General features: G+C 46.9%; 1 protein-coding gene and 1 long non-coding RNA gene across 6 annotated transcripts in view; one reads left to right on the top strand and one right to left on the bottom strand.

Moving 5' to 3' along the window:
• Positions 1-1450: 1450 nt before the first annotated feature.
• On the top strand, positions 1451-15434 carry LOC137206902 (uncharacterized). Of its 3 annotated transcripts, none has more exons than XR_010934856.1 (4): positions 1451-1789; positions 3166-3242; positions 8231-8355; positions 15301-15434. It is a non-coding gene; the product is annotated as an uncharacterized lncRNA (long non-coding RNA). The 3 variants fall into 3 exon arrangements; XR_010934857.1 differs by having other exon boundaries at positions 15304-15429; XR_010934855.1 differs by lacking the exon at positions 15301-15434 and adding an exon at positions 11538-11598.
• The window catches only part of BCL7C (BAF chromatin remodeling complex subunit BCL7C), a 49428-nt gene continuing 29236 nt past the window's right edge, over positions 6303-26494 (bottom strand). For 2 of the 3 annotated variants that reach the window (XM_067706114.1, XM_067706111.1), the window contains 2 exons: positions 23431-23627; positions 6303-6345 (listed from right to left, as the gene is read on the bottom strand). In XM_067706114.1, coding sequence (XP_067562215.1) covers positions 6318-6345; positions 23431-23627 — 225 coding nt within the window. In that variant the 3' untranslated portion in view covers positions 6303-6317. Of the gene's footprint in view, positions 6346-14470; positions 23628-26494 lie in introns of those variants that run through there. The other variant, XM_067706112.1, reaches the window with a different exon arrangement.

The raw sequence follows: 26494 nt of genomic DNA, 5'->3' as shown, positions 1-26494 counted from the left end.
GGGAAGAAAGTTGGTGCCCACCAACTTCAGTTCCTCATCTCCCATTGCCTCTCACCCCTTTCACTCACAGCTTCCAGGCCCACCCTCTCCTGGGCTGCTCTCCTGCATGCCTGTCTAGTTGCTAAATCCCTAGAGAATGAAAGGAAGAAAGAACAGCCGCCCACGTCCTCCAGGCTTCCACACACTCTAAGGACCTTTAGTAGTACTAAGTGCTAGAGCCCAGTGAAAACTGCCCAGAGGGACCCTGAGGAGTTGAAGCAGGAAGAAACGGCCAGTCAAACTGGCCCCTGAGGTTTCCACAGGGTGTGTGAAAGGGCAGGCTGGATGGTAATTGTTTTTGCACATAAAAACATGGTTTTAATTTATCCTTAAAATGTATGCTCAACGCCTTTCTCTCTTTGGATGTCTACAACTTGCTTTTTTTTTCTCCTATTTTTTGGCCGCACCATATGGCATGCGGGATCTTAGTTCCGGCACCAGGAATCGTACCCACTGCAATGGACCTCCAGGGGAATCTGCGCAACTTGCTCCTTTCTAAGGTCACAAGATCCTTTTCTTTAGGCAAGGATGGTGTCCATCCCAGGGCAGTTCCCTTCATTATTGACTTTTGTCCCGTTGGAGGAATTAGGTGATTTTGCACAGCCTCCTCAGCTCTGGACTAACTAGACATCATGTCTGTTTTGATGCTTTAGTTTGGAATTCCCAGAAAAAGTTTTCAATATCAGAGACGCAGTGTGGAGGAGAAGAAGAGCATGTGCCCTGGAACCAGAGGGATCTGAGTTCAAATCAGACTCTGACATACACTCAGTTACCTATAAAATGGGACAAAGAATAATACTCCCTTCACAGAATTGCCCTAAGGCCATAGAGATAAGGTCTGTAAGTAACCTAGCAAGAAGGTCCTCAATCAATAGCAGCCCTTACTATTGTCTCTACCGTGTTCCTTATTCTTGTGTCACAAAACTGACCCTCTACCGACAGACCTTTTAAAAAAGACAGCAGTAATAATAGTAATAATAATGACGTTGGCTAGCATTTATTGAGCACTTATTATGTGTCAAGCACACTTTTAAGTGCTTACATGTATTAATTCATTGAATCCTTACAGCAAGCCTTTGAGCTAGCTTGGTTATGTTTGCAGGGTAAGAAAGCCAAGGCTCAGAGAGGTGAAATGACCTCAGCCGAGCTGGGATAGAAACCGAGGCAGCTGGGCTTCGCCCTCCTGATCTAGGCACCAGAATCATCAAAACGTCCCCCGGAGCGAGCACCAGGCAACTCAACCCTTCTCAGGGAGCAAGTGTACCAATTCCTCCAGAAGCCGATTTCACTTGCCGGGGCCGAAGGGGTTATTCCCACTGAGAAGCCCGCACCCCGGGTTCCTAGAGCGGCCGCGCTGACGGCGGGAGGAAAATGCGCTTCCGGCCGTGTCGGGACTCGGGAATCGGGCGGGCTGGCTGCGGGCTGCGGCGCTCGGACCCCGCCTCGGCCTGGGCCTCCCCGCGGGGAGGATGAGCTGCGGACGGGAGGAGGGGCAGGGCTCCAGAAAGCGGGGACTGAGCTGGGGAGGGGAGGGCCGGCCCGCGCAGACCAGGGGCCCACCGGGGTGCGGGGAGTGGGGAGTGGTGCCCCTGAACTTGGCCGCCCCGGAGGCTTGTGGTCTTTCCACCGCAGGCTGGGCCGGGGAGGCGCCGGGCGGGCGGCTGTTTCTCCTGGAAGGGCCAGCTGCCCGGTCGCCCGCCGGGGCCCTCGCCGGCCCCACCCCGAGACCTCGAACGTTCCAGAGCCCGGGGTAAGACTGCGTTCGCTCGTTCCTCCCCGCTCCCAAGTGCGGCCCCGTCCGCCTCCTGCTTAACGCCCACAACCTACCTGAGAAGTCGGCGGCATCACCCCCATTTTGTAGGCAACTGACTTATAAAGTCAATTTATAAACGGGCTTGTCCCAGACCCTCAGGGGGCCAGGAGCGGAGCCAGGACCGCGCCGCGGTGCTCTGGCCCGCGGACTCATTACCGGCTCAGCATTCGGGTGGTGGGTTAGCATCAGGCTAACTTCTTTCAACTCAGCAGGCCTGAAACCAAGCTGGTTGGCCTTTTCTCTTTGCGAGAGAGCTGGTTCATTCCAAGTCGAGTTGGAACTCCCAGTTATCTTTTCTCCTGCCACCCCCTCTGCTTCCCCCATCTTTTCCTTATCATCTTGTTAGTCTTTGTCTTTTTTTTTTCCCCCAACCTATCTTTCCAGTCCCACTGCCACCATCTTTCAGCTTTCATTGCTGCAAACCTGCGTTGTTGCAGTAACCTTCAATCCTGACTGCTTCCCCTGTTATTTCATATGCCACACCTCCCCACTTTACTCCAGTTGCCCCCAAACCCTTGCATCAAGCCACTCCCCTGTTCAAACAGCCCTTTTAGTCTATCAAACTGAAGTTGTCTATAGGCTTAAGTCAGACCTCTCTAAGCATGGCATTCAAGGCCATTTGAAACTTCACTTCAGCCCATCTTTCTAACCTCATCTCTCTTGGTTCCCTAAATAGAGGTTATAGACTGATAGCTACAGTTGGAAAATGTGTTTCAATGGTCGCAGAGTTTCTTTTCAAAATTCAAGTTGGGACTTCCCTGGCGGTCCAGTAGTTAAGACTCTGTGCTTCCAATGCAGGGGGCACAGTTTCCATCCCTGGCCGGGGAACTAGGATCCCATGTGCCACGTGGCACGGCCAAAAAAGAAATAAAACTAACAAAATTTGAGTTGATATTTAACATTGGGAGATTCCATTAAAGAAAAAACCAAACAGGTTTCCAGCTTTCGATCCATCTAAAGAGCTGGAAACAGCAGGCCGAGGTTCTTGCCTCCAGCATCTAGTTTGAACCGAGCAGTGGCTGCCCCCTTTTAGATAGGGCTGTGTTTCCCAGTTCACCCTAGTCCCGTCCACTCCAGAATCCTCCCTGTCTCTGAGCCTGAGGATCAGCTGTTGCGCTTGCACTGATGTTTTTCCTAGAATAGAGAAGTAGGTTTTGGCTCCTGGGTTTCTATCAAAAGGACTCAAATGGAAAGTAAACCCAGAGGGACCTTTGTGTAAAGACAACAGAGAGAGTAAGCTCCCAGCATCCTTCATGCTTTTCCCTTTCTTTCTTGGACCCCATTTCCATTTGAATTTTCCACTTGCCCTACAGGAACCCTCACATCAGCTAGATTGCCTCACAGCCTCTCAGATGAACCGGAGGACCATACCTTTGCAGTATCTTCTCCAGTGAGTAGATTCTATTCAGCAGTGTCCTCGGCTTGTTCTCCTATTCTGTGAAACCTTCCCTGACAACCAAACATCCAACCAGCCCCATCCGTCTCATCAGCATTCCTGGAAGCCAGGCACTAGGTTAGATGAGTATGACTAAACCACCATCATTTCTCCCTCCCCTGGATTTCTATGGCCGTGCTTGAATCAATGTCTTATACAGCATCTTGCACATGGTAGGCAGTCAATAAATAATTATTAGCTGATAAATGGCCCAGTCACACATGTCTTATCCTCGTGGTTGAACTGTAAGATCTTCGAGGATGGGGTCCAAATTGGATCTATCTCTGCACTGCCCTAGAAACCATTACAGTGCCCAGCACATAGCAGACACGTGGTAATGGCTAAGGAAATAGGTGCCATAAGGAGGTGCCCCAGACAAGCAATAAATACCGAGTTTCAGTGCAGTCCCACGGCTGGAAGCAGCACCCCTTGCTCCCCCAAGCCCCAGAGGAATGGAGAGGCAGCCCCAGAGAAGAGAGAGCAGAGGCTTACTCAGTCCTGAAAGCCAGGAGCACTTCACAGACCCCTCAACCTGGAGGCTCTGCTCAGGATTCAGCTAAAGCTACATCTAGGACTGAGCTGTATCCATGTGACCTTGTGAGTGAAACCCAACCTGATTCTGATTCTGAATTCCAAGCTCTAGAATAACAACAATGGTTCACATGTACTGAGGCTCCCTCTGAGCGAAGCACTGCCCCTTGCTATACACCCATGGCCTTCCAGCCTCTCCAGGGCCATGGCGTCAATACTGTGAGTATCTCCTCTTCACAGAGAGAAGGCCGAGACTCTAATGCCTGAGTAACTCACTTAGGGCCACATAGTAACAGGCTGGCCAGGAGCTAAGTCCACGTGGGTTGATTCCAGGGCTTCTGAGCTTAGCACTGTGATCCTTCCAAACATCTGAGGCTCTATTTAATACCAAAGAACTGCACATTTCAGAATGGTTAAGATGGTAAATTTTATGTTGTGTGTATTTTAACTCAATTTTTTTTTCTTTCTTTCTTTCTTCTTTTTCTTCTTTTTTTTGGCTGCACCACGGCATGTGGGATCTTAGTTCCCCAACCAGGGATTGAACCCATGCCCCCTGCATTGGAAGCGTGGAGTCTTAACCACTGGACCGCCAGGGAAGTCCCTTAGCTCAATTATTTAAAAGAAAAAAAAAAAAATCTGAGACTGAGGAGGACATTGGGCCAGACCCAGGGACTCAAACAGATAAAAAAAAAAGTCCTGCCCTCACAGAGGTTAAATTTTAAGGAAGACAGAAAAGCAAAATAACAAAGTGGGAAGGGGGCTAGGAAGTGTCAGGGTCAGGGAAGTTGTTGCAGTTTTGGAGAAGGAGGCTGGGCAGGGACTTCTCTAAGAAGATGAGTTTTCATGTGAAAGACTGACAGGAAGCAGATGTGTAACAACTGCCTGTCTGCTGCTTCCTTCAAGAACTAGAGAAAGAAGACAACCTAGACCAAGGAAAGCGATTCAGGTGCCATCTGCTATCCTTGAAGTATTCCAGGAGAGGGAAAAGAAAACACAAAAAGTGAAGTTGATTCTTTTCCTTCTCAACATTCCCTTTCGTTTCTTCTCATTTTGCCCTAGATCGTTTCTCACTTCTCCAATCTCCTGCAAGACTCACCTCTATTCTGCCTTGTCTGTCCTTCCTTTCTTTATCCCAGCGCCATCCAGAGTGGCCAAGAAATGAGGTGGCAGAGGAGGGGGTGAGCAGGCGGGCAGGGGAACTAGCATGCTTCCTTCTATTACATGGAGCCTTGCAGAATGTGAAGGGGTGGCAAGAGCAGGAGGCAGGCAACCCTGGAGGTGACACATTTGGAGATTCAGGAAACATCTGCAGGGCCAGATGGCCCAGATCCCCTAAGAGTGAGAGGATTAAACACGCAGAACCTAGGGAAGAAGCAAAGGCACATGTTGGTTGGTTTTAGTTTTGCTTTTTGTATGCCTCTTTTGTTATAACAGCTTAATTGAGGTAGAATTCACATACTGTATACTTAAAGTGGACAATTCTGTGAATTTTAATCTAATCACAGAGTTGTGCAACCATCACCATAATTTTAGAACATTTGATCACTCCCCAAATAAACATCCTATCTATCGGGAGTCACTTCTTGTCTGCCCCCTTCCCAATCTCCCCCCTGCCCTTTCACTCCCACCCCTCCCACCCCCTCCACTCTAGGCAACCACTAATGTACTTTCTGTCTCTGTAGATTTGCCTAGGCTGGACATTCTGTATAAATGGCCCACTTTGGTTTTGGTTTTAGTTGGCTTTTTTTTCCCCCCCTTTTTTTTGGAAGGTGGGTGGGTGACCACTGAAGAGTCTTACAAAGGTGGGTTTGGAACATTAGAAGTTGAGAAGCTCTTCCAAGGAGACAAAGGTGACAGGAAAAGCAGAAGAGGGAAATAACTTGCTTCTGTTTTATTTTTTATTGCTCTATTTCTTCTTTGTTAGTCACCCCAAATGTCAGGAGGAGAGGAATCCTAAGTAAATGAAAGTGGGAAGTGCTCCAGATTACATTGTCTGCTTTTATTTCTGTGAACAATTTTTTTAACCTGTTTTAACACAGTTACGCCTTCTCTTTGCCAGCACTGTAAAGTGTAAAGGGACCAATCATGGAGTCAATTCAGGAAACCTGGTTCTTCCCATTAGCAGCCTGACTCAGCTCTTCTCAAAGCTGTTTCTTCTGGGCTTCCCTGGTGGCGCAGTGGTTGGGATTCCGCCTGCCGACGCAGGGGACGCGGGTTCGTGCCCCGGTCTGGGAAGATCCCATATGCCGCGGAGCGGCTGGGCCCGTGAGCCATGGCTGCTGAGCCTGCGCGTCTGGATGACTGTGCTCTGCAACTGGAGAGGCTACAACAGTGAAAGGCCCGCATACCGCAAAAAAAAAAAAAAAAAAAGTTTTTTCTTCTGTAAATTGAGGGGGTTAAAGATTATTCCACCTCCTCTCCAGCATCATCTCCTGAGCGGCAGGCAGTCAGCCTTTTCCGTATCTGTTGACAGTCCGTATTTCATTTTTAGGTGCCACCCTAGACTCTTTCTCCGTTCCTGGAACTGCTGGGTACAGAAAGTAAGGAGGATGAGAAGATAGCGTCGTAAATTGCTTACAATTTATATAACGGGTCAAATATTTATGAAGAACTTTTATACATGTTACCTGGGCTGTTTCATAGCTAGGAAGGAATAACTAGAAGGGACCTTGGGGAACATCTAGTCCAGTCCCTTCATGCCAGGATGAGGAAACAGGCCCAGAAATAGGATATAACTTGTCTAAGGCCAAACAGCAAGTGAGTGCCATAGCGGGGCACTATTCATTTACACTTGAGGAAGCCAGAGCCCAGAGACTTCCATGAAGAATAGGGCCTGTCAGTCGGGGAAGGCTCCTTGGAGGTCATCTAGAATCCAAAACCTCTTTTAACAGCGGTTTAGAAGAGGTGACGGCCCCGGCCAGGTTTCTCGGAATTTACTGGACCTGGATCCAGACCTACGGTCTCGCACTGTAGCATGAATGAATGTGATCTTAGGGGTCCCTGCCGGCAGAGGCACCTCTACTTGCGTCGGGCCGGGGCGATTACTCGGGGCGGGGCTCAGGTGTCCTAGCTTTTGAGGTCCCCTTCCCAGGGAGGAGCCTTCAGGATCTCCTCGTAACCCGGCCCGGAGCAGCGGACCGCTTGGGGCGCGGCGCGAGTCCGGGTTGGGGGCGTGGCCCGCAAGCTGCGAACCAATACCAAGCCAGATCGTGAATAAGGGTGGGGTGTGCTTGCTCCGCCCATTTTCCCTCAGCTTCCGGAAAGCCGGGCGGTGACCTAGGCAACCGCCCTAGAGTAAAACCCCCCCTTGCCAAAATTGCTTCGACCTGTCCCTCTTGGCACAACCAATCGGAAAGTGAAGTCATTTACCGGGGCAAGAGAAAAAAAAGAACGGCGATTGTTGATTGGTTGGTTGATGAGTCGGGTACAATCACTGGCGTGACCCTGGGGCTGGGGAGTGGGACCTCGCCCAGGTTGGAAACCGTGAACCTGGGACATACACTTTCTAGAAGCTGAGCAGAGAAAAGAGCTTTGGTGAACTGAAAATTCCGTGTTTCCAATTCGAAGTAGCTGCTCTCCTAGGTGTGGGCGAAGGTAGTGGGAGACCAAAAACCACCCGATATCGTTAGTTATACTTCTCGGTGGTAGTAGTATTGCGAGGAATACAAGCATTTAATGTTTAAATTGAACATTTATTGAGCGCCTGCTGGGTACCAGACACTGGTCTAGGTGCTTGGGCTCAGTGAGCAAACCTGATTATTGCCTTCTTGGAGGTTGTATTCTAACGAGGGGAGATCATACCTTACGTAGTGTGTTAGAAGATGAGACAAGGCTGTGGGGGAAAAAAAAAGTAGAGCAAGGGGGGGGGACTTCCCTGGCGGTCTAGTGGTTAATAAGACTCCGCGCTGCCAACACAGAGGGTGCGGGTTTGATCCCTGGTCGGGGAACTAAGATCCCACGTGCTGCCTGGCCAAAAAAAAAAAAGTGAAAAGACAGCCTACAGAATGGGAGAAAATGTTTGGAACTCGTATATCTGAAGGGACTTGGAGTCATAATAAATAATGAACTCTTACAATTTAACAATAAAAAGATAACACCCCCCCCAAAAAAAAATAAAAAAGTAGAGCAAGGTAAGATGGAGCAGGTTGCATCATTAACGAGGTGGCCAGGTTGGACACCAGTGCAAAAGTGAGATCTGAACAAAGAACTGAAGGAGGCAAGACGGTTTGCCAGTGGGCTATCTGGGAGAGTATCCAAGGCAAGAGGGAACATCTGACTGGTATTAGTGAAAAACGGCGAGGAGAAAACTGGCTGGAGCGTGTGAGTGAAGGGAGAGTGGTGGGAAACGATTGAGGGGACAGGGAGTACAGATCTTACAGGGTCTTGTATGCTTGGCTTTTGCTTTGAAATAGGGAGCCATTGCAGGGTTTCTGGCAGAAGAGTGACATTATGTGACATATTTAAAATAACCCTTCTGGCTGCTGTGTTGGTAATGAATCAAAGATGCAAGGATGGAAGCAAGGAAGTCTGCTAAAAGGTAATTGCAATAATGCATGTTAGGGAATTCCCTGGTGGTCCAGTGGTTAGGACTCCACACTCCTTGGGCTGCCAAGGGCCCAGGTTCATCCCTGGTCGGGGGAAATAAGATCCTGCGAGCTGAGCGGCATGGCCAAAAATAAAATAAGGGACTTCCCTGGTTGTCCAGTGGTTAAGACTCCGTGCTCCCAATGCAGGGGGCTAGGTTCCATCCCTGGTCAGGGAACTAGATCCTGCATGCCGCAACTAAAGATCCTGCATGCTGCAACTAAGACCCTGTGCAGCCAAATAAATAGATAGACATTAAAATAAAATAAAAGCAGCTTGGTTAAAAAAAAAAAAAAGCATGCTAGTGTATAAGAGATGAGGGTAGTTTGGACCAGGGTGGTGGTGGTGTAAGTGGTGAAAAGTGGTCAGATTCTGGATATATTTTGAAGGTAGAGCCCAAAAGGTTTCCCCCAAAATTGGAAATGGGATATGAGATAAAGACAGGAATTAAGAATCACTCTAAGGATTGTGGCCTGAACAATGGAAGGAATCGCCATCAATTGACATAGAAAAGGCGGGGGGTGGACCAGACTTGGGGTCTTGGGAAAATCAATATTTACAGGTGGAGTTTTTCAATCAGAGAAACACAGGGGTGACCAGAGCACATAACAGGGTTCAGTTAACTTAGTTGAGAGTCAAGAAAGCTTCCTCTCACCTATGTAAGCTACCCCAGTGATCCTCTAATTAATGATGAGGTCATATCAGAATCACTTGGGAAATCTTTTCAATCTAAACCACGGAGGCAATCTTCATTCCCCCAAATCTTGATTATGGTGAGGGGTGGGGGAAGGAGTGGTGCGAGCAGGGTGTGTGCAGTCAGTCCAGCAAGGAAGACTGAGGCTGATAAAACAGAGGGAGGGAAGGGTATCTACTCTCTAGTAAAGGGCTCATCTTGTGGAACAACTATTTCCTTCCCCCAAGTTGAAATTTAGCCATCAGGTGACAGGACCAGAGAGAAGCATCCCGTCCAGCCTCTAGAATTTTATTACTTCATTTGCAAAAATCATATAACAATGACATTAATGGGAGACTTCTGGTTAAATATGGTGGTCTGTAAGCACTTTATCTCTGACTTTTCTTAAAACTCCTTTAAAATGAAAGTAAAGACCTTTTCAACAGGTTGAAGTACACAAGACAAAGAGAACTAGAGAGGAAATGAAAGAAGATAAGAGATAAATAATATTTTTTGAAGCTTGAAAGCATAGAACGCTTTCTGGTAAATATGGCAGGCTATTCAGAGCAATCTATTCACTGAAAACAATAAAAATGTGGAATAATAATAATAAATTTTCTTAAAAGTACTGAAGGACAAAGAAGGAATTATCAGACTAAAATTTAGCTGAAAGTGTGAACCCACAGAGGAACTTGAACACAAACTGCTTTTACCCTGAAAGCATTTGCCAAACTAGATGAACTTTAGCATGCGTCACAGAACAGAAATTCAAGCCCTGCGTCTGCCCATTGCTTACGGAGAGACACCCCTGCCGAGATCGAACAGGATTAAACCAGGAGCTGGGAGAAGAAACTACTTCTGAGAAGTTGTGATGACAAGCCAGCCCTGGGGTGGATATGTAGCTCCAAATCACCTCACTTGTGTGGTCAAAAGCAAAAACATTAAGCTATAATTTTAAATTGGCTGTCGATTGCCTGTGTTTGGGCACTGGCAGAAGCAAATACAAATTCCCCCAAATAAGTTTTCAAGGAGAATATACGGATAGAAATATCCAGGGATACAGAGAAATAACCAGAAGAAGAAACCAACCTGCAAACATTTCCTATATTGGAATTATCACACCCAAATTATAAAATACCTCTGATTATTATGTTTAAAGAAATAAAACATAGACTTAAAATATCTGCCAGGGAGCAGGAAATAATAACGCCACCAAATGACCAAGCAGACTTGAAAAGAATCAAATAGAACTTTTAAAAATTAAAAGTACAATAACTGACATTAAAAACTCTTAACCACTTCCCAGGTGGCACAGTGGTTAAAGAATCTGCCTGCCAATTCAGGGGACATGGGTTCAAGCCCTGGTCCGGGAAGATCCCACAGGCTGCAGAGCAACTAAGCCCGTGTGCCACAACTACTGAGCCTGCGCTCTGGAGCCCGCGAGCCACAACTACTGAGCCCTTGTGCCACAACTACTGAAGCCCGTGCACCTAGAGCCCGTGTGCCGCAACTACTGAACCCATGTGCCGCAACTACTGAAGCCCGTGCCTAGAGCCCATGCTCCGCAACAAGAGAAGCCACGACAGTGAGAAGCCCACACACTGCAATGAAGAGTGGCCCCCACTCGCTGCAACTAGAGAAAGCCCATGCACAGCAATGAAGACCCAACGCAGCCAAAAATAAATAAGTAAATAAATACCCTGTTTTAAAAAAACATTAATATATAATGTCCTTATTTGTCTCTTGTTACCTTTTTTTGATTTAAAGTCTATGTTTTCTGATAATAATACAGCAAACCCAGCGCTGTTTTGGTTACTACTTGCATGGTATATCTTTTTTTCCATTCTTTTACTTTCATCTAAAGTGAGTCCTTATTTCTAAAGGACTCTTTGTGTTCTTATATCTAAAGTGAGTCTCTTGTAGAGAGCATATAAATGGATCCTTAGGGGTTTTTTTTTTGGTTTTTTTTTTGTTTAATCCAAGCTACTGATCTGTATTTATTTATAAATTTATTTATTTATCTTTGGCTGCGTTGGGTCTTCGTTGCTGAGCGCGGGCTTTCTCTAGTTGCCGTGAGCAGGGGCTACTCTTGATTGCGGTGCGCCGGCTTCTCATTGCGGTGGCTTCTCTTGTTGTGGAGCATGGGCTCTTGGCGCGTGGGCTTCAGTAGTTGCGGCACGTGGGCTCAGTAGTTGTGGCTCACGGGCTCTAGAGCACAAGGCTCAGTAGTTGTGGTGTACGGGCTTCGTTGCTTCGCGGCATGTGGGATCTTCCCGGACCAGGGCTCGAATCTGTGTCCCCTGCATTGGCAGGCAGATTCCACTGCGCCACCAGGGAAGTCCTGATCTGTGTTTTAATAGAAGGGTTTACATTTAGTGTGATTGCTGGTAAAGAATTTACTTCTGTTATTTAGCTATTTGTTTTATGTGTGTCATGTATTTTTTGTTCCTTGATTCTTCCAGAGTCAGACTGGAACTTACACCATCAGCTCTCCTGGGTCTGGACTCCTCAGCCTCTATAACTGCACGAGCCAATTCCATATAATAAATCTCTTTATATATATCTCTATCCTACTGGTTCAGTTTCTCTGGAGAACCCTGCCTAACACCTCATTTTAACCCTTTTGAAGTGCACAATTCATTAGCATGAAATATATTCACAATCTTTTGCAACCATCACCACTATCCATTTTGAAACTTCTTTTTTATCACCCCAAACAGAAATTCTGTCCTCATTAAACAATAACTCCCTATGCCCCTTCCCACTATCCCCTGGTAACCTTTATTCTACTTTTTACCTCTATGAATTTGCCTATTCTAGGTACTTCATATAAATGCAATCATAACAAATATTTGTCCTTTTGTGTCTCACTAACTTCATTAGCCTAATGTTTTCAAGGTTCTTTCATGTTGTAGCATGTATCAGAATTTCCTTCCTTTTTAAGGCTGAATAATATTCCATTGTATGTATATACAACATTTTGTTTATTCATTCATCTGTTGATGGACATTTGAGTTGTTTTCACCTTTTGGTTTGTGACTAGTGCTGCTGTGAACATGGGTATACAAGTAAGCCATGCCTTTTTAACTTCATTCTTCATCAAAAGAACTGTGTGGTGGGCATCTAGTTTTTTGTCCAGCACCCCTCCTTCCTTCTGGTCACAGCCCCTCTTTCACTAGGAATAGAAGAGATTCATGGGGACTAGGTGACTCCTTATCCCCAATTGTGGCCATTTGGTACCATGCTGGACAAACCAGGGGCAGAGCTGAGGAAAGTGAGGTGGAGATACTCTTTGCAGCCTCATTTCCAGCTATTTGGAAATACAACTCTCAGGGAATAAAGCAGACTTGAGTAAAAGCATAAGTAAAGTTGGAGAAAGGGGAATTTCCTGGTCCAGCGGTTAGGGCTCCACACTTTCACTGCTAAGGGCACGGGTTCAATCCCTGGTCAGGGAACTAAGATCCCGCAGGCCACGTGGCACGGCCAAAAAGAAAAAATATGTTGGGTAGAGAATGTCCTGATTCCAGATGCTTCTATGGCCCAGGTGTACTCATCTCCTCCTTGTGATCACTTAAGATATCGCAGCATCCTTCTAACCACTCCCCCTTTTGTCTAAGCTAGTACCTTTGGGGTTATGTCCCTTGCAACCAAAGGGACAAAAACTGACTACTGTGTTCTCTCCACATCCAAATTCCTCCTGTTAGGAGGGAGTGAAGCAGTTTATCTTAGGTCAGATTCTCCTGGAAGCTTAACCTGGGCCAAGGATTAAAGTACAAGTGATAGGGGCTTCCCTGGTGGCGCAGTGGTTGAGAATCTGCTTGCCAGTGCAGGGAACATGGGTTCGATCCCTGGTCTGGGACGATCCCCCATGCAGCGGAGCAACTAGGCCCGTGCACCACAACTACTGAGCCTGTGCTCTAGAGCCCGCGAGCCACAGCTACTGAGCCCACGTGCCACAAGTACTGAGCCCACGTGCCACAAGTACTGAAGCCCACGTGCCTAGAACCCATGCTGCACAACAAGAGAAGCCACCACAATGAGAAACCTGCGCACCGCAGCAAAGAGTAGCCCCTGCTCGATGCAACTAAAGAAAGCCCGCGTGCAGCAACGAAGACCCAACGCAGCCAACATAAATAAATAAAGTACAAGTGATGTATTAAGGAAGTGTTCCCAGGAATAACCAGTAAGGGAGTGAGGTAGGCAGGTTAGCAAGTGTGTTAGCAGCTCTGGGATATAAATAACACCTTAGAGTTTGTCCTACTTCAGGCCAAGCAGCTGGGCTTTTGTACTTCACACCAGTCTTTGGCTATAAGCCCCCTTGGGGGAGGGAGGGCATGGGGAAAGTGGCTCCAGCATTGAGGGCAAGCATCTGAAGGTGGCAGGTGGAAGCTATTGACAGGAATCCTACAGCGTTCCAGCTCACAGCACTGGTGGAAGGGATGTGAGGCTCTGAGGGCTGGACAGTAGTGTTCAATACAACATCCAGGGAAGGCTGGGTCCTCCCCCTCTTCTCCCGTCCTACCTGCCCTCCCCACCCCCACATTAGTGGCAGCAGGCCACTGACACTCACCCAGTGATCCCACCATCAAAGCCAAAGTGTGTCACTGCATTTGCATGCTGGGAAGTTGTCAGCTTTTTTTTTCTTCCTGTTTTCCACAATGCCTCCTGGCTGCATGGCGCCGCTTGCAGGATCTTAGTTTCCCCCACCAGGGATTGAATACTCGCCCCTTGGCAGTGAAAGCGTGGAGTCATAGCCACTGGACCGCCAGGGAATTCCCCACAATGTCTTCTAAAGTTCTGCATGAAGAAGCATTCTGTTTACCAAATTTTTACTGGATGGAGAAAAAGAAAGAGGTTCCCAGAGACCTTTTCTCCACAACAGAGGCCTCGAATGCCAGGAATGGTCAGCCAGGCAACATAACAGTGATTGTAGCAGTGAATTCTGGCTTTATTGAGCACTTACCTTGTGCCAAGCAGCATTCTAAATGCTTTCTATTCATCATCTCATTTAATCCAACAACTATACAAGGGACAAGGGAAATACCATTTTTTTTTTTAAAAATTGCAGGGCCAAGCAAAGAGAAGAGACAGCTTGTGCTTAAAAAACCCAAACTTGGAAATACCATTACTAGCCCCATTTTGCAGATAAGGAATCTAAGCTGAGAGATGGTGGAGCTGGGGTGTGAATCCAGGCTGTCTTGAGTCCAGAATGCGAGCTCTTGGCCTCACTCTCTAAAGGCATGCTTGCACAACATTGTAACTCAACTGTACTTCAATAAAAAGTAAAATCAAATTAAAAAAATAAAAGGCATACTTCACAGTGAAGGGGTTTAATTCTTATGTGTTAAATAACAACAAAGATCCATGCAATCAAATATTTCATAATACAAGAAGAAACATGAGAAACACTTTTATTGGAAATATCCTAACACGTTTTCCAAACAAATAATCAAAAAATAAATAAGGACATAAAAGATAGGAACATATAAATTTTTGACCCTGAAAACAGTGTACCTTCATTTCAAGTTTCATGGACAGTGATAAAATTCAATAAATATTAAGCTACAGAGAATATTTTGGTAAATTTTGAAAAGTGGGAATTCTAGAAGTCAGTCTCGGATCAAAATGCAGTAGAACTAACAATAACATAAAACACACTACTCAGAAATTGAAAAACATAAATAACATCTCAAAGTACCCTTAGGACAAGAAGTAAATCAAGGATAAAAAGCAACCTATTTAGAAAATAATTTTTAAAAAAGGATACAGTCAGAGCTATCTGCAGAGGCATAATTAATAGCATTAAATACTTTTAGTGTCAAAAAGAGAAAAATAAAACAAATGAATTAAGCATGCAAGTTGAGATTTTGGGAAAGAGTATAAAACACTCCCCCACCCCCAAAATGGGAAAGGAAATATTTGAAATAGAAAACAGAAAAAATGAATATGCCCAGAAGCCTGAGTAGGAGAGATGTGCCTTCTGACCTGTGGACAGAGAAGTATGTTGCTGTGCTCCATGTGAACTTGGTCCTCTGACGTGTGTCCTCAGACCTCCCCCGCTTCTCGCTGTCCCACTCTGCCTGATATACTCATCTGCTCCCGAGGCCTCAGCTCCCTTCAGCCCCTTTCTCTGTGTCAGCACGCCTCTTGTACGCGCTGTGCCTCTACGGCAGCATCTACCCGTGCCCTACAATAAATTCATTCCACTTGTGGCTCCCTTTCTAGCAGACGTGACGTCTTCAGAACAGGAACCATGTCCTCCTCATCATCGTCGTAGCCTCGGGCCTGGGATGTGGTGGGTCTTGCTGAATGGAAGAATGAGCGGGTGGGCTCAAGCACTGATTCCTGAGTTGCATTTGGTCCCAAGTTGCTTCTGTCCCCAGTGCCCAGCCCCAAGCCCCAAGCCAATGTCACGAGGCCTGGTATGAATTATTCCAACAGTCAGAGAACTAACAATGGAGGATCTGCCTAACAGGGTATTTATGCAACCAATAACGACTGTGTTGACCATGTCAATAAAATATGAGGACGCAGGACTTTGATTTTTTTTATTTCCTCTTTTCCACAGAATAATCCTCTACCCTCAAGGCCTGATTCAAATGCCACCTTCTCAGCGGACCTTTCCTGATTTCTCCAACTAGAAACAATCTTGCCTTTCCTGGGCTTCCAGAGCATCTGCCCCTCCCTCTGGCCTCTTAAAATGTCTGCTTTTTTTGTTTGTGTCTCCATCCAAACAGGTGCCGACACCCTTTGGGCAGAACTGCAGGTCCCCTGCACAGCACCACCCCTGCTAAGGAGAGGATGCACTGAGATGTTCTTCCAGACGCGACCCACCTCCCCCTGCACGTGTGGGTGTGGGGAGGGGACGACATACAGGTTTAAATGGGCAGTTGCCCAGGGGGCAGAGACCACGCTAAACTCAAAGCAGGCTGGGTCAGAGGATCACGGTCCCTAAACAGACTCTCACAAACCTCAGAGACCATCCCCTGCACACCTACACTTTGCCTGGCTCAAAAGGTTCAACCCCCCCCCCCCCCCCCGCAAAATAGCCTCCAGCCAAAATGAGGCAAGGAGATGGGGGTTTGCTGTCACATTACCTGGGACTGATAAGTGCAGCTGGGGCAGATGTTCGGTTCATCTTTTTTTGTGCCCAGATGGACAAGGAGAGGGCATTTAGGTGCAGGTGGCCATCTGAGCAAGTTCCAGTGGCAAAAGAGAAACCGATTTACTTTAGAAAGAACCGTAGCATTAGCTACTGTCATGACCTTCCAAATCATCCCCGCTTGGCTCTCAGAACGATCTTTCTAAAACTCAAATCATTCCCTGTCACTCACTTCCCTACTCAGAACCCTTCAATGCTTTCCCAGAGCCTTCAGGATTTGGCCTGACATTCCAGGCTCCATGGGATCTGACCCCACAGACCCGTCCATTGCCATCTCCTGCCGCGCACCTCCAGACCTCTAAACAGTGAACTCCCTCAGGATTCCCCTGCCTGATCCCTCTCTCTCCTCTACACTTCCCTCTCACAGCATTTCATCCAGGACCATGGATTCAGAAATCATCCATCTGTGGCAGTCCTAAATTTTCTTCTGGTTTGGACTTCTCTCATCAGCTGCAGAACAATATATCCAATTGTCTACTTGACTCCTTCGCTCAGATGTCAAAAGACATCTCAAACTCAACTGTCTAAAATACCCATCCCACCCGACCCCCTCACTCTGCTTGTCTTTCCCACGTCAGTAAACAACTCCACCATCCCTGCAGCCACTTCGGTCACTCCTGACTTCTCCCTCTCTGACCTCTCACACATTCACCCCCCATCTGCACCCACTAAGTCCTGCTGATTCTACCACCAAAGTTCCTCCAACGTCCATCCATTCTCTCCATCCAATATGTCACCGCCCCAGTCTAAGCCACGTTTCCCTCCTCAACTACACAAGAGCTTCCCATCAGGTCTCCCTATGTCTGTGCCCCTACGACTCACTGTCACACAATAAAAGGTGGTCATATGTGCAAACAGAATCATGCTACTCCACCGAAGTGGGGATAAAAACCAGGCTTCTAGTTTTACGGGGCTCCCACTGCCCAAATCTGGAGCAATTTGAGCACCAAAATAAGTAAGGTTAATAACTATAAAACTATTGGAAAATAATATAAATCTCAAAGTCCCTACTACTAATAAATATTAAATAAGTAGGCAGAAGAATGTCAAGTGGAGGGAGTCCTGGAGTTGAAGTCATCATTTTGTAACCATCGTAATAAAGACTGATCTGATTCAGGCAAGAATCATGAAGAGATAGTCAATCTCACCTATTTAATAATCTATGGAATAGGGTAGCTGCATGGTTGTAATGTATCGCCCTGACGGCTTATCAGTTATGAGGGAAAAATTTTAACTAGAGATTGGAGAAATCAGACAAAATCACTAAGGAGTAGACAGACACTGTGTGCCTCTTGCTGTCACACTGAGAAGGATACGACAACATTTATGCAGTCTTCCGGCCGGGAATTCTTAACCCATATATGATAATGAAGAAACAGTAGACAAAGCTCAAATGAGGAACATTCTATTAAAGGGGAAGACAGCATTCTTCTACCATGTCAATGTCATAAGAGACAAAGGCTAACTATTCCAGATTAAAGGAGACTAAAGAGAAATGACAACTTAATGCAATACATCGTTTCTAGCCTGGATTCTGGACTAGAGGGGAAAATACTACATCAAGGATATTATTGAGACAATTGACAAAGTGAATGGTAAATTAGGTACCATATTGCATCAGTGTTAAATTTAGTGAAGTGGATAACTGTACTGCACTGGGGCAGGAAATTCTAAGAATTTAAGGGTAAGAGAACAAGATGTATGCAACTTATTCTCAAATAGTTCAGAATAAAAGTCACATGTATATACTACATATAGAGGGAGAACAAGTAATTTTTAACAGATGAGTTTGGAGTAGAGGACATACGGATGCCCTTCGTACTTTTCTGTAACTTCAAAATTATTTCCAAATAAAAAGTTAAACCAAAAAACCCAGGCTCCTTACCATGGCCCACAAGGCACCTGCCACCGTCCCCAGCCAACCAGGCCAGTCTTGTCTTGCCCACATGCCCCAGCATACTCAGAGCCATAGACACGAGTTGCCTTTCAGTTTTCCCAACACACCGCATTCTTGTCCACCTCTGGGTCTTTGTGTGTGTACCTACGGTTGCTTCTATGTGGAATTCTCTTCCCTCAACTCAGTTCTCAGGAATATAGTAATTGTCACTTTCTCCAAATGGCCTTTGACCCCCTCCCCCCACCCAATATAGATTTACCACGTTCTTTTTTTTTTTTTTTTTTTTTGGAGCAGAGAAAGTTTTATTTGGGAAGGACCAAATAAGGAGAATGGGCATCTCATGCTTAAAAGACCTGAACTCCCTGATGGTCTTCAAGGAAATTTTAAAAGGCAAATTTTGCGGGGAGGCCTGCATGGTGCATAACTTTTTTCTCATTGGTTGGGTGTGAGGTAACAGGACGGTGTTCCAGGAAGCTTAATCATCAGTCTTTCTGATTCCAACCAGTCTGGGATTACCACGTTCTTTCATAGCACCCTGAACGTTTCCTTCATGATACTTGTCACAGTTTGTAAGAGCTGGTATTTGGGGAGGATTGCTTGAGGTCCGTCTTCTCTAGTGGCCTGAAAGCTCCCTGAAGCCAGGGATCCTGTCTGTTTCATTCATGATTGTGTCCTCGACCCCTGCTATTAGACCAGGCGCACTGCCAGGCACTTAGCAGACAGCTGATTAAACAATGCATTCTACCCTCCAAGTTCACCGCCAAACCCATGGCAGCTCTCAAAGGACACACCCCACAGTCCCTCTCCAGCCCCAAGAACTGACTCAAGAGGCTTTATCTAGGAAGACTTCTAGGGTTCCTCACCACTACACCAGTATTTGAAACTAGGAGGCCATGGTAAGGAGGAAGGGGAACTCAGGAGGCGAGGCATGTTAAGGGGGAGAGGATGAATTTGGTTGGGAGGCTGGAATGTCAGAGGGGACATCAAGGAGGCAGTTGGCTGGATTGAGCTGGTGCTCAGAGGGGCAGTCTGGATTAGAAGGAGAGACGGGGAATTCCCTGGCGGTCCAGTGGTTAGGACTCTGCGCGTTCACTGCCGAGGGCCCAGGTTCGATCCCTGGTCAGGGAACTAAGATCCCACAAATCGCATGATGCAGCCAAAGAATTTAAAAAATATAATAAAAAAATAAAAAATAGGAGAGATGACTGGCAGCGGAAACTGTGGGCATAAAGATCTCTCGTAGTCCTGTACAAAAGAAAAGAGTCCAAGGATGGGGCCCAGAAAACCTGGACTTAAGGGCTAAGCAGAGAAAAACATCCCTGGAAGCAAAGAAACAGTGTCCAGAAAAGTAGGCATCGTATGGGGAGACAGAGTTGTTACAGAAGGCAAGAGAGGAGGCCACTTGAGGCACTAAATCCTGTAGGTCTGTGTTTCCTTCTTCCTTGTTCAAGCTCAGCATCTGGCACCCGGTGAGTTGAGGAAGCCTGGCGGAGGCTAAGCGTTTGGACTTGGTCTGAATCTTGACTCCACAACATATAGGCTATGTGACTTTGGGCGATGGACTTAACTTTCCCAGACTCCAAGCCCTCAGCTACAGAACGGGAGTAACGCTAGCATTTACTTTATGGGGCTGCTGTCAGGATTACACAAGATCATCTTTGCAGAGCCCTTTGATTCGTGTTTAGTCCACAGTCTAAGAATGAATGAGCATCATAAGTGCACACATGGCAGGAGTGGGATGCACTGGTTCCAGCTTATAGAATTGTTTCCTAAGTTCAGCCAATAAGAGGGCTTCAGACAACAGTCAAACAGCCCCTCACCACCTTCTATCACACGCCCCCTTCTCTTGATTTGATCCCTATTAAACCAACCTATGGTGGGCAGGCTCTGTTAAATATTGTCCTTTCTCCAAAGCTTCCTTCTGAAAACTGGCTTTCCCCAAAGTGTGCCCACAGTCAGATGATGCTGGAGTTTGCCTACCTGATTGCAACTAAACCTTCTTTCCCAGGTAACCATGGTGACACTGCCTCCTCAACACAGCTACCTTCTGTGGGTACAGGTAGGTATTCTTGGGCTCCTTACTGGGAGAAACCACTGACGTCTGCCAGGAGCTTCTGGCCATCTCATCTCTGAAGGAAAGGGAAGTGTGTGGATGACCATTTCACAGCTTAGAAAGCACTTCCACAATATAACCTCCCTTTCATCCTCACAACTGCCCTGTGAGGTAGTAGATACAGCAGATAATAACTATACTGGTCCACACGCATCAAGGATTCACAATGTACCATGCTCTGTGTTAAGTGTTTTTATAGGTGATCTCATTTGAACTCACCAAAATCCTATGAAATGGGTTCAATCAGTTTTTCCATTTTACAGAAGAGAAAAAATGGGGCTCAGAGTGGTTAGACCTTGCCCCAGATCAAAGAGGTAGTAAGCAGTAGATTCAAACCTCAGACTGTCTGACTCCAAAGCCACACTTTTAACCCTTCTTCAGTACCGCCTCACAAAGCAAGCAAGTTATTTCGCAGGTAGCATTCTATCCATTAGATTGAAGCTCAGAGAGGTAAAGTGACTTGCCCAAGGTCTCACAACCAGGAACTGGCAGAGCTGGAATCCATAATTGGATCTTCTGACTCTGAGGTTCCTGAAACCATGAAACTTCAGTGACTGGGCTTTATGCTATACAGGATAATTATTTCTGCAGCGTATTTGCCTTGCCAACCCTACTCAGCTCAGAAGAGTATTTTGATGCAGGAAGTCCTTCCCGACCATTTTCAGGAAATTTGTGTTTTTGTTTTGGCCGCACCCTGCAGCATGCAAAACTTCCAGGGAAGTCCTGAAATTTGTGTTTTTCTGAATCCCAAAAACAATCAGTCAAGAAATTGGGGGCTTCCCTGGTGGCGCAGGGGTTGAGAGTCCGCCTGCCGATGTGGGGACACGGGTTCCTGCCCTGGTCCGGGAAGATCCCACATGCCGCGGAGCGGCTGGGCCCATGAGCCATGGCCGCTGGGCCTGCGCGTCCGGAGCCTGTGCTCCGCAACGGGAGAGGTCACAGCAGTGAGAGGCCCGCGTACCGCAAAAAAAAAAAAAAAAAAAAATTGGGAAAACAGGAAAAACTATTATAATTCTCCTGTGAGAACGAATGCTTAACAATAAACATCGAGGAATTCCTGGTTTGAAGGAATACACTGATGTCAAGTAAAAAGCACGGCACAAGAATGAAACGCTGACAGAGTCCAAGGTTAAGGTAGACATTTCTGGAACTTGGGACCGAAGTACATAGGAGATAAGTGATCACAACTAATCAGTCTTTTTTTTGTAGCTGTTGCCATGTAAAAAACGTATTCGTGGGAATTCCCTGGCGGTCCAGTGATTAGGACCCCACGCTTTCACTGCTGAGGGCCTGGGTTCGATCCCTGGTCGGGGAACTAGGATCCCACAAGCCACCACAAACAAACAAATAAAAAAACGTATTCGTGGCCCTACTTGTTGTTAACAGTGAGTCATTCTCACAGATTAAAATATTAACCTGTTTATATGTATTGTATATCTTATACAAATCCTATGAATGATGTTCTGAGAAGTAAAAAGTTTTAGAAACAAGTCCTTAAATTGGCAATTTCAACACATGGTTCTGTGTAGTGTAGTTGATCTTGTTGAAGGTTTAAACATTTTGTTATCCAAATACTACCCAGTAATATTCTCTGGTATTTTCCTGGTTTTGAATATTTGCTATAGCCTACAGTTCTTTGTAACTACCACTAAATGTTTATTTCTTATTTATTAAAAAAATATAGAAAGTTATGAAAAATACAGAATAACATGACTTCAGGAATTCCTAAGAATTCCCATTTTTCAATCCCCAATCCTAGATTGATATGTGTTGGGAATTTAGAAACCTTAGCCCAGAGAAACTCGATGACCTTCCTAAGCAATTCAGTGGGATGGCAAACTGGGGAGAGGCCATCTTTCTTGGCCTCCAGGAAGGTTCCACACAGAAGCTGGCCCTGCAGCAGAGCTTCCCTGGTCAACATCCCTCCAAAGGCAGAGGTCTGAGAAGAGGGTGGTTCAGGGAGTCGGGGGCTGAGCCTGAAGCCTTGACCTTGGCATATGGAATATCTCCGGCGTCTCAAGTTGCATTTCAATCTTGGCACAAATATTCACTTTCATTCCTGGGAGTATCTGCTCACTTTAGTATAAAAAGTGTTTTATGTAATTATCACGAGAAAAATGAATGCTTCATAAGTAGATGTCCTGTCAAACCTGCACCCTTCACTCGTGTACCGGCAGGAGAAGCAGTGCTGTGGGGCGGGCTGTGGAGTCAGGCAGGCAGACCTGGGTCTGAAGCCGGTTCTGCCACATACTGGCCGTGTGACTTTGGGCCGGTCCCTTAACCTCTCTGAGACTTAGTTTCTCCTTCTGTAAAATGCTGATAATGAGAACCCCAATGGCACAGGAGTGTGGTGAGGATTGAATGAGGTCATTCCCATAAATCACAAAGCCTGGCACGGAGTAAGCCCTCAACCAATGGGAGACGTGATTATTTCGTAGTACGACGGGCCCAGCAGTGGAGTGGGCAAGCAAGAACTCGGTGACGTCCATTGGAACCGCGCAAAGGGCTCACTTGCCCCGGGCCTTCTCCAGGTGGGGTCTGCTGGGGGCGGCTCAGAAGCTTTGTGAGCTCCCCGCCAGCCAGCCCAGGCCACCTTCCGCATCCCCACGTGGGCGAGGCGGGCGCCTGGGCGGGAAGGCTTCCGGCCCCCGGGGGCCCCGCCGGGAGGTCTTGCTGCAGATCCTCCAGGGATCAACGGAACCCACCCGCAGGCGGGGCATCCGTAGGCCTTCGGGGAGGCAGTAGGGAGGGGGTGGAGAGATGCGCGTGTGACGCAGGGTCTCTGCGCTTGTGCTGCCTCCCCGGGCCTCGGCCGGAGGCTGGCGGAGGCCCGGGCGCTTCCCGTGCAGCCCCTCCCGGGGTGGAGGCCGGGCGCGCACCCAGCACTCCGGACCCTCTGGCTGCGATGCGTCCTCAGGCGCTCGATGTGGTACGATTGTGCCCGAAGCCCTTCCCACACTTGGGGTGTGGTCGAGCCCGCTCTGAGCGGGTGTCAGTGGCGAGCCAGATGGGTGCTATGGCCTTAGGTTCGGGTCAGGCTGGGGCCACTCGCCCTCGATGATCCCGCGGTGGCTGTGGAGCTGGGAAGCTCTCTGCACCCTCGGGGGGCACGGGTGGGTGGCTGGATCTTGGGGCGGCCAAGGGAAGCCTAAGGGCCTCACCTTGCCTGGGGAGCCGGCTCACCTCCCCTTCCCCTGGGGGGTCGTCCTCGGTGCCCTCGGGGCCTTGCTTCCTCCCACGGGAGCTCTGGGATCCTGAGGCACCGCAGAACTGGGCCGGGCGTTTGTCCGGAGGCCCCTCCTGGGAAGGAGCCGCCTGAGGGGCTCTGTTTTCAGGCCTTTCTCGTGGAGGGCTCTCCTGGTCATCCTCACTCCTGAATCCTGCAGTGAAGAAAGAAGAAGCTGTAGTGTTTTCTCTTCTCCTCAACCCAGCCAAGACCAGGAAGACCCTGCCTTGGGAGTTCTAAATGGGGCAACTTGGTGGAAAGTCTTTGTAAACGATGTATTTCTGACAGCGGGCAGAGGTGGAGGCTGGGCCCTGTGGGAGCTCAGTTTCTGAAATTTGATAGAGCCGGGCAGCTCTACACTTATTTGCAGTGATTTCAGGCAGGTTACATAACTTCTTACAAAGTCTTAGTTTGTTCAGCTATCGGGTGGGGATGATAGTAAGGGCAGCATCATGGTAGCTACAGACTGTCAGGAAGGCAGGGCACAGCAGCGATATGTTAAATTGGAAAGATCGATATAAACCTGTAATGGGGACTTCCCTGGCGGTCCAGTGACTAGCACTCCACACTTTCACTGCCGAAGGCCCCGGTTAGTCCTTGGTTGGGGAACTAAGATCCCACAAGCTGCCCCGCACAGCAAAGAACAAAAACAAAAAACAAAACAAACAAAAACCAAAAAACCTGTACCTGAAAGAACACTTCTTTCTACCAGGTGAGGTCCAGTACCCCGGTACTAACTCTCATGTATACCCCTAATGCCCAGATGTTGGTGTCATATTATTTACCATTAAAATAACCAGGAGTCCTAGGAGGGTAGTGGATTCCATTTCTTTTTTTTTTTTTTTTTTTAGTGGATTCCATTTCTTGATACAAGAAAAATCAGGATGGGTCTACAAGCATCCTGTTGAGGCCAGAAAGCAAGGATATTTTCAAGGATGTCAGGGGTAGTGTTACAAAGAGAAAGACACTAAGTAAATGGACGGCCATTGTCCAACCTGTAATGATTTGAGCACCCTAAAAAATATGACGATCGTTATGCTTAAGGGAAATATCTGGGAAAGGCTGTGAGACCCTAAGCTACCCCAAAGTATAGTTAATATCAAGTCTTCAAAAAGGTAGTTGTACTGCCTTTCTTAGATAAAGAAAGGTGATGAGAATAGATATGTATAATCTTGATGCTTTTTATAAGTAGGAGAGTGTTAATATATGGAAATTTTGTTTCTTCTATTCTTCCTCTATTTATAAGGCATAAATATGAACTCATTCCTATCTGTGCAAGGAGGAAAGAATAGACCCAGGGAACTGTGTGTCCAGTGACCCTGGAAGAACAGGGTTACCATGACTGGACAGCACTGATGGATACACATAGTAACCCGGTAGGAAATTTCCACGCTCTATTCCTATAGGATGATATACCCATTTGTCCTGATGAGAACTAACTTAAACACACTGTCTCATTTCCTAAGAGAGGACACGCGAAGGAGCTTTAAAAAATACCGATCTACAGGTCTCATCAAAAAGATCCCTGGATTCTATGATAAGCGATTAACATTCAGGCTATCTAAAGAACTCCCACAATATAAAAACAATAAAACAAACAACCCGACTGAAAAATGGGCAAAAAACTTGAAAAGACACTTCTCGAAAGAACATACACAAACTGACCAGCAGGCATATGAAAAGATGCTCAACATCACTAATTATCAGTAAAATGCAAATCAAAACCACGAGATGCCACCTCACACTCATTAGGATGGCTACTATTAAAAAAAACAAACAGAAAATAAATGTTGGTGAGGATGTGGAGAAATTGAAACCCTTGTTCACTGTTGGTGGAAATGTAAAATGGTGCAGCTGCTATGGAAAATAGTATGGTGGGCCCTCAAAAAAGATCCAGCAATTCCACTGCTACTGGGTATATATCCAAAAGAATTGAAAGCAGAGTCTCAAAAAAAATATTTGAACACCCATGTTTATAGCAGCATTATTCACAATAGTCAAGGGACAGAAACAACAGATGAATGGATAAACAAAATGTGGTATATACATGCAATGGAATATTATTCAGCCTTGAAAAGGAAGGAAATCCTATCTGACACATGAATTAGCATAGGTCCGTACTTCTGGCCATTTCTCATGCCGGACATAGTCAACAGCCAAAACGCACTGCTCAACGTCCTGTCCACTGTGAGGACTTTTCTTCACCACTGTCCTCCAGGTTCACCCAGCTGGGGGGCGGGGGCTGTAGCTGTCCACTGTCAGGTCATAACGGCCTATCAGCCAGACCCATCTGTAAACAGGCTTGAGTCTTCATCAGTCAGCTGGGTGTAAGGGACACCCCAGAAGGTCATAGCCAGTGATTGAGGGAGAGAAGACCATGCAACAGGAGCCACCTGGTCCTGTAAATGGCTCGCACCTTCTGGACCTTTCCAAGCCTGATCTCTTATATCAAGTTATGATAGATTGCTGCTGTGCACACCCAACCTCGTGGTTGGGTTGGTCAGACAACACCCCATTCATAATGAGAAGCTCAGGTTGCATGGTCACCTGATGTTACCTTGTTAGGTGGTCGGTTCCTACCAAGTCCCAATAGCAAGCCAGAGACTCTTGCTGAAAAGCAGAAGAGTTATCTATAGAAAAGAGCCTACACTTATCAAAAGTCCTATGAGTCTGTGCTTTGATTCTGCTTTTGGTGCTTGCTGGAGTATCGCTGGCTCTGGGGGATCATAAATACCAAGAGATAGGGCAGCTGTAATGCAGCCTGAACATGTCACAGAGCCTCCTCTTGCTCTTGTCCCTACTCAAAACTGGCACCTCCCAGGTGACTCTATCGATGAGGTACACTGCCTCCAAAATCCAAGTAGGCCTACCAAGCACTGGGCCTCTTTTAGGGGGAGTAGGTTGTATGAGGAGCAACTTGTCTTTCACCTTGGAGGAGATACCTTTTCATACTCTAGGCCACTGCATCTCCAGAAACTTCACTGAATCTTTAGTGGGGCTTATCTCCCACTTTCTAGTTTT

This window comes from Pseudorca crassidens, chromosome 15 (assembly GCF_039906515.1).
Source record: "Pseudorca crassidens isolate mPseCra1 chromosome 15, mPseCra1.hap1, whole genome shotgun sequence".
Lineage (NCBI taxonomy): Eukaryota > Metazoa > Chordata > Mammalia > Artiodactyla > Delphinidae > Pseudorca > Pseudorca crassidens.
Note: the sequence above shows the minus strand (reverse complement) of the source record. Positions and strands in the feature narration are given on the sequence as shown.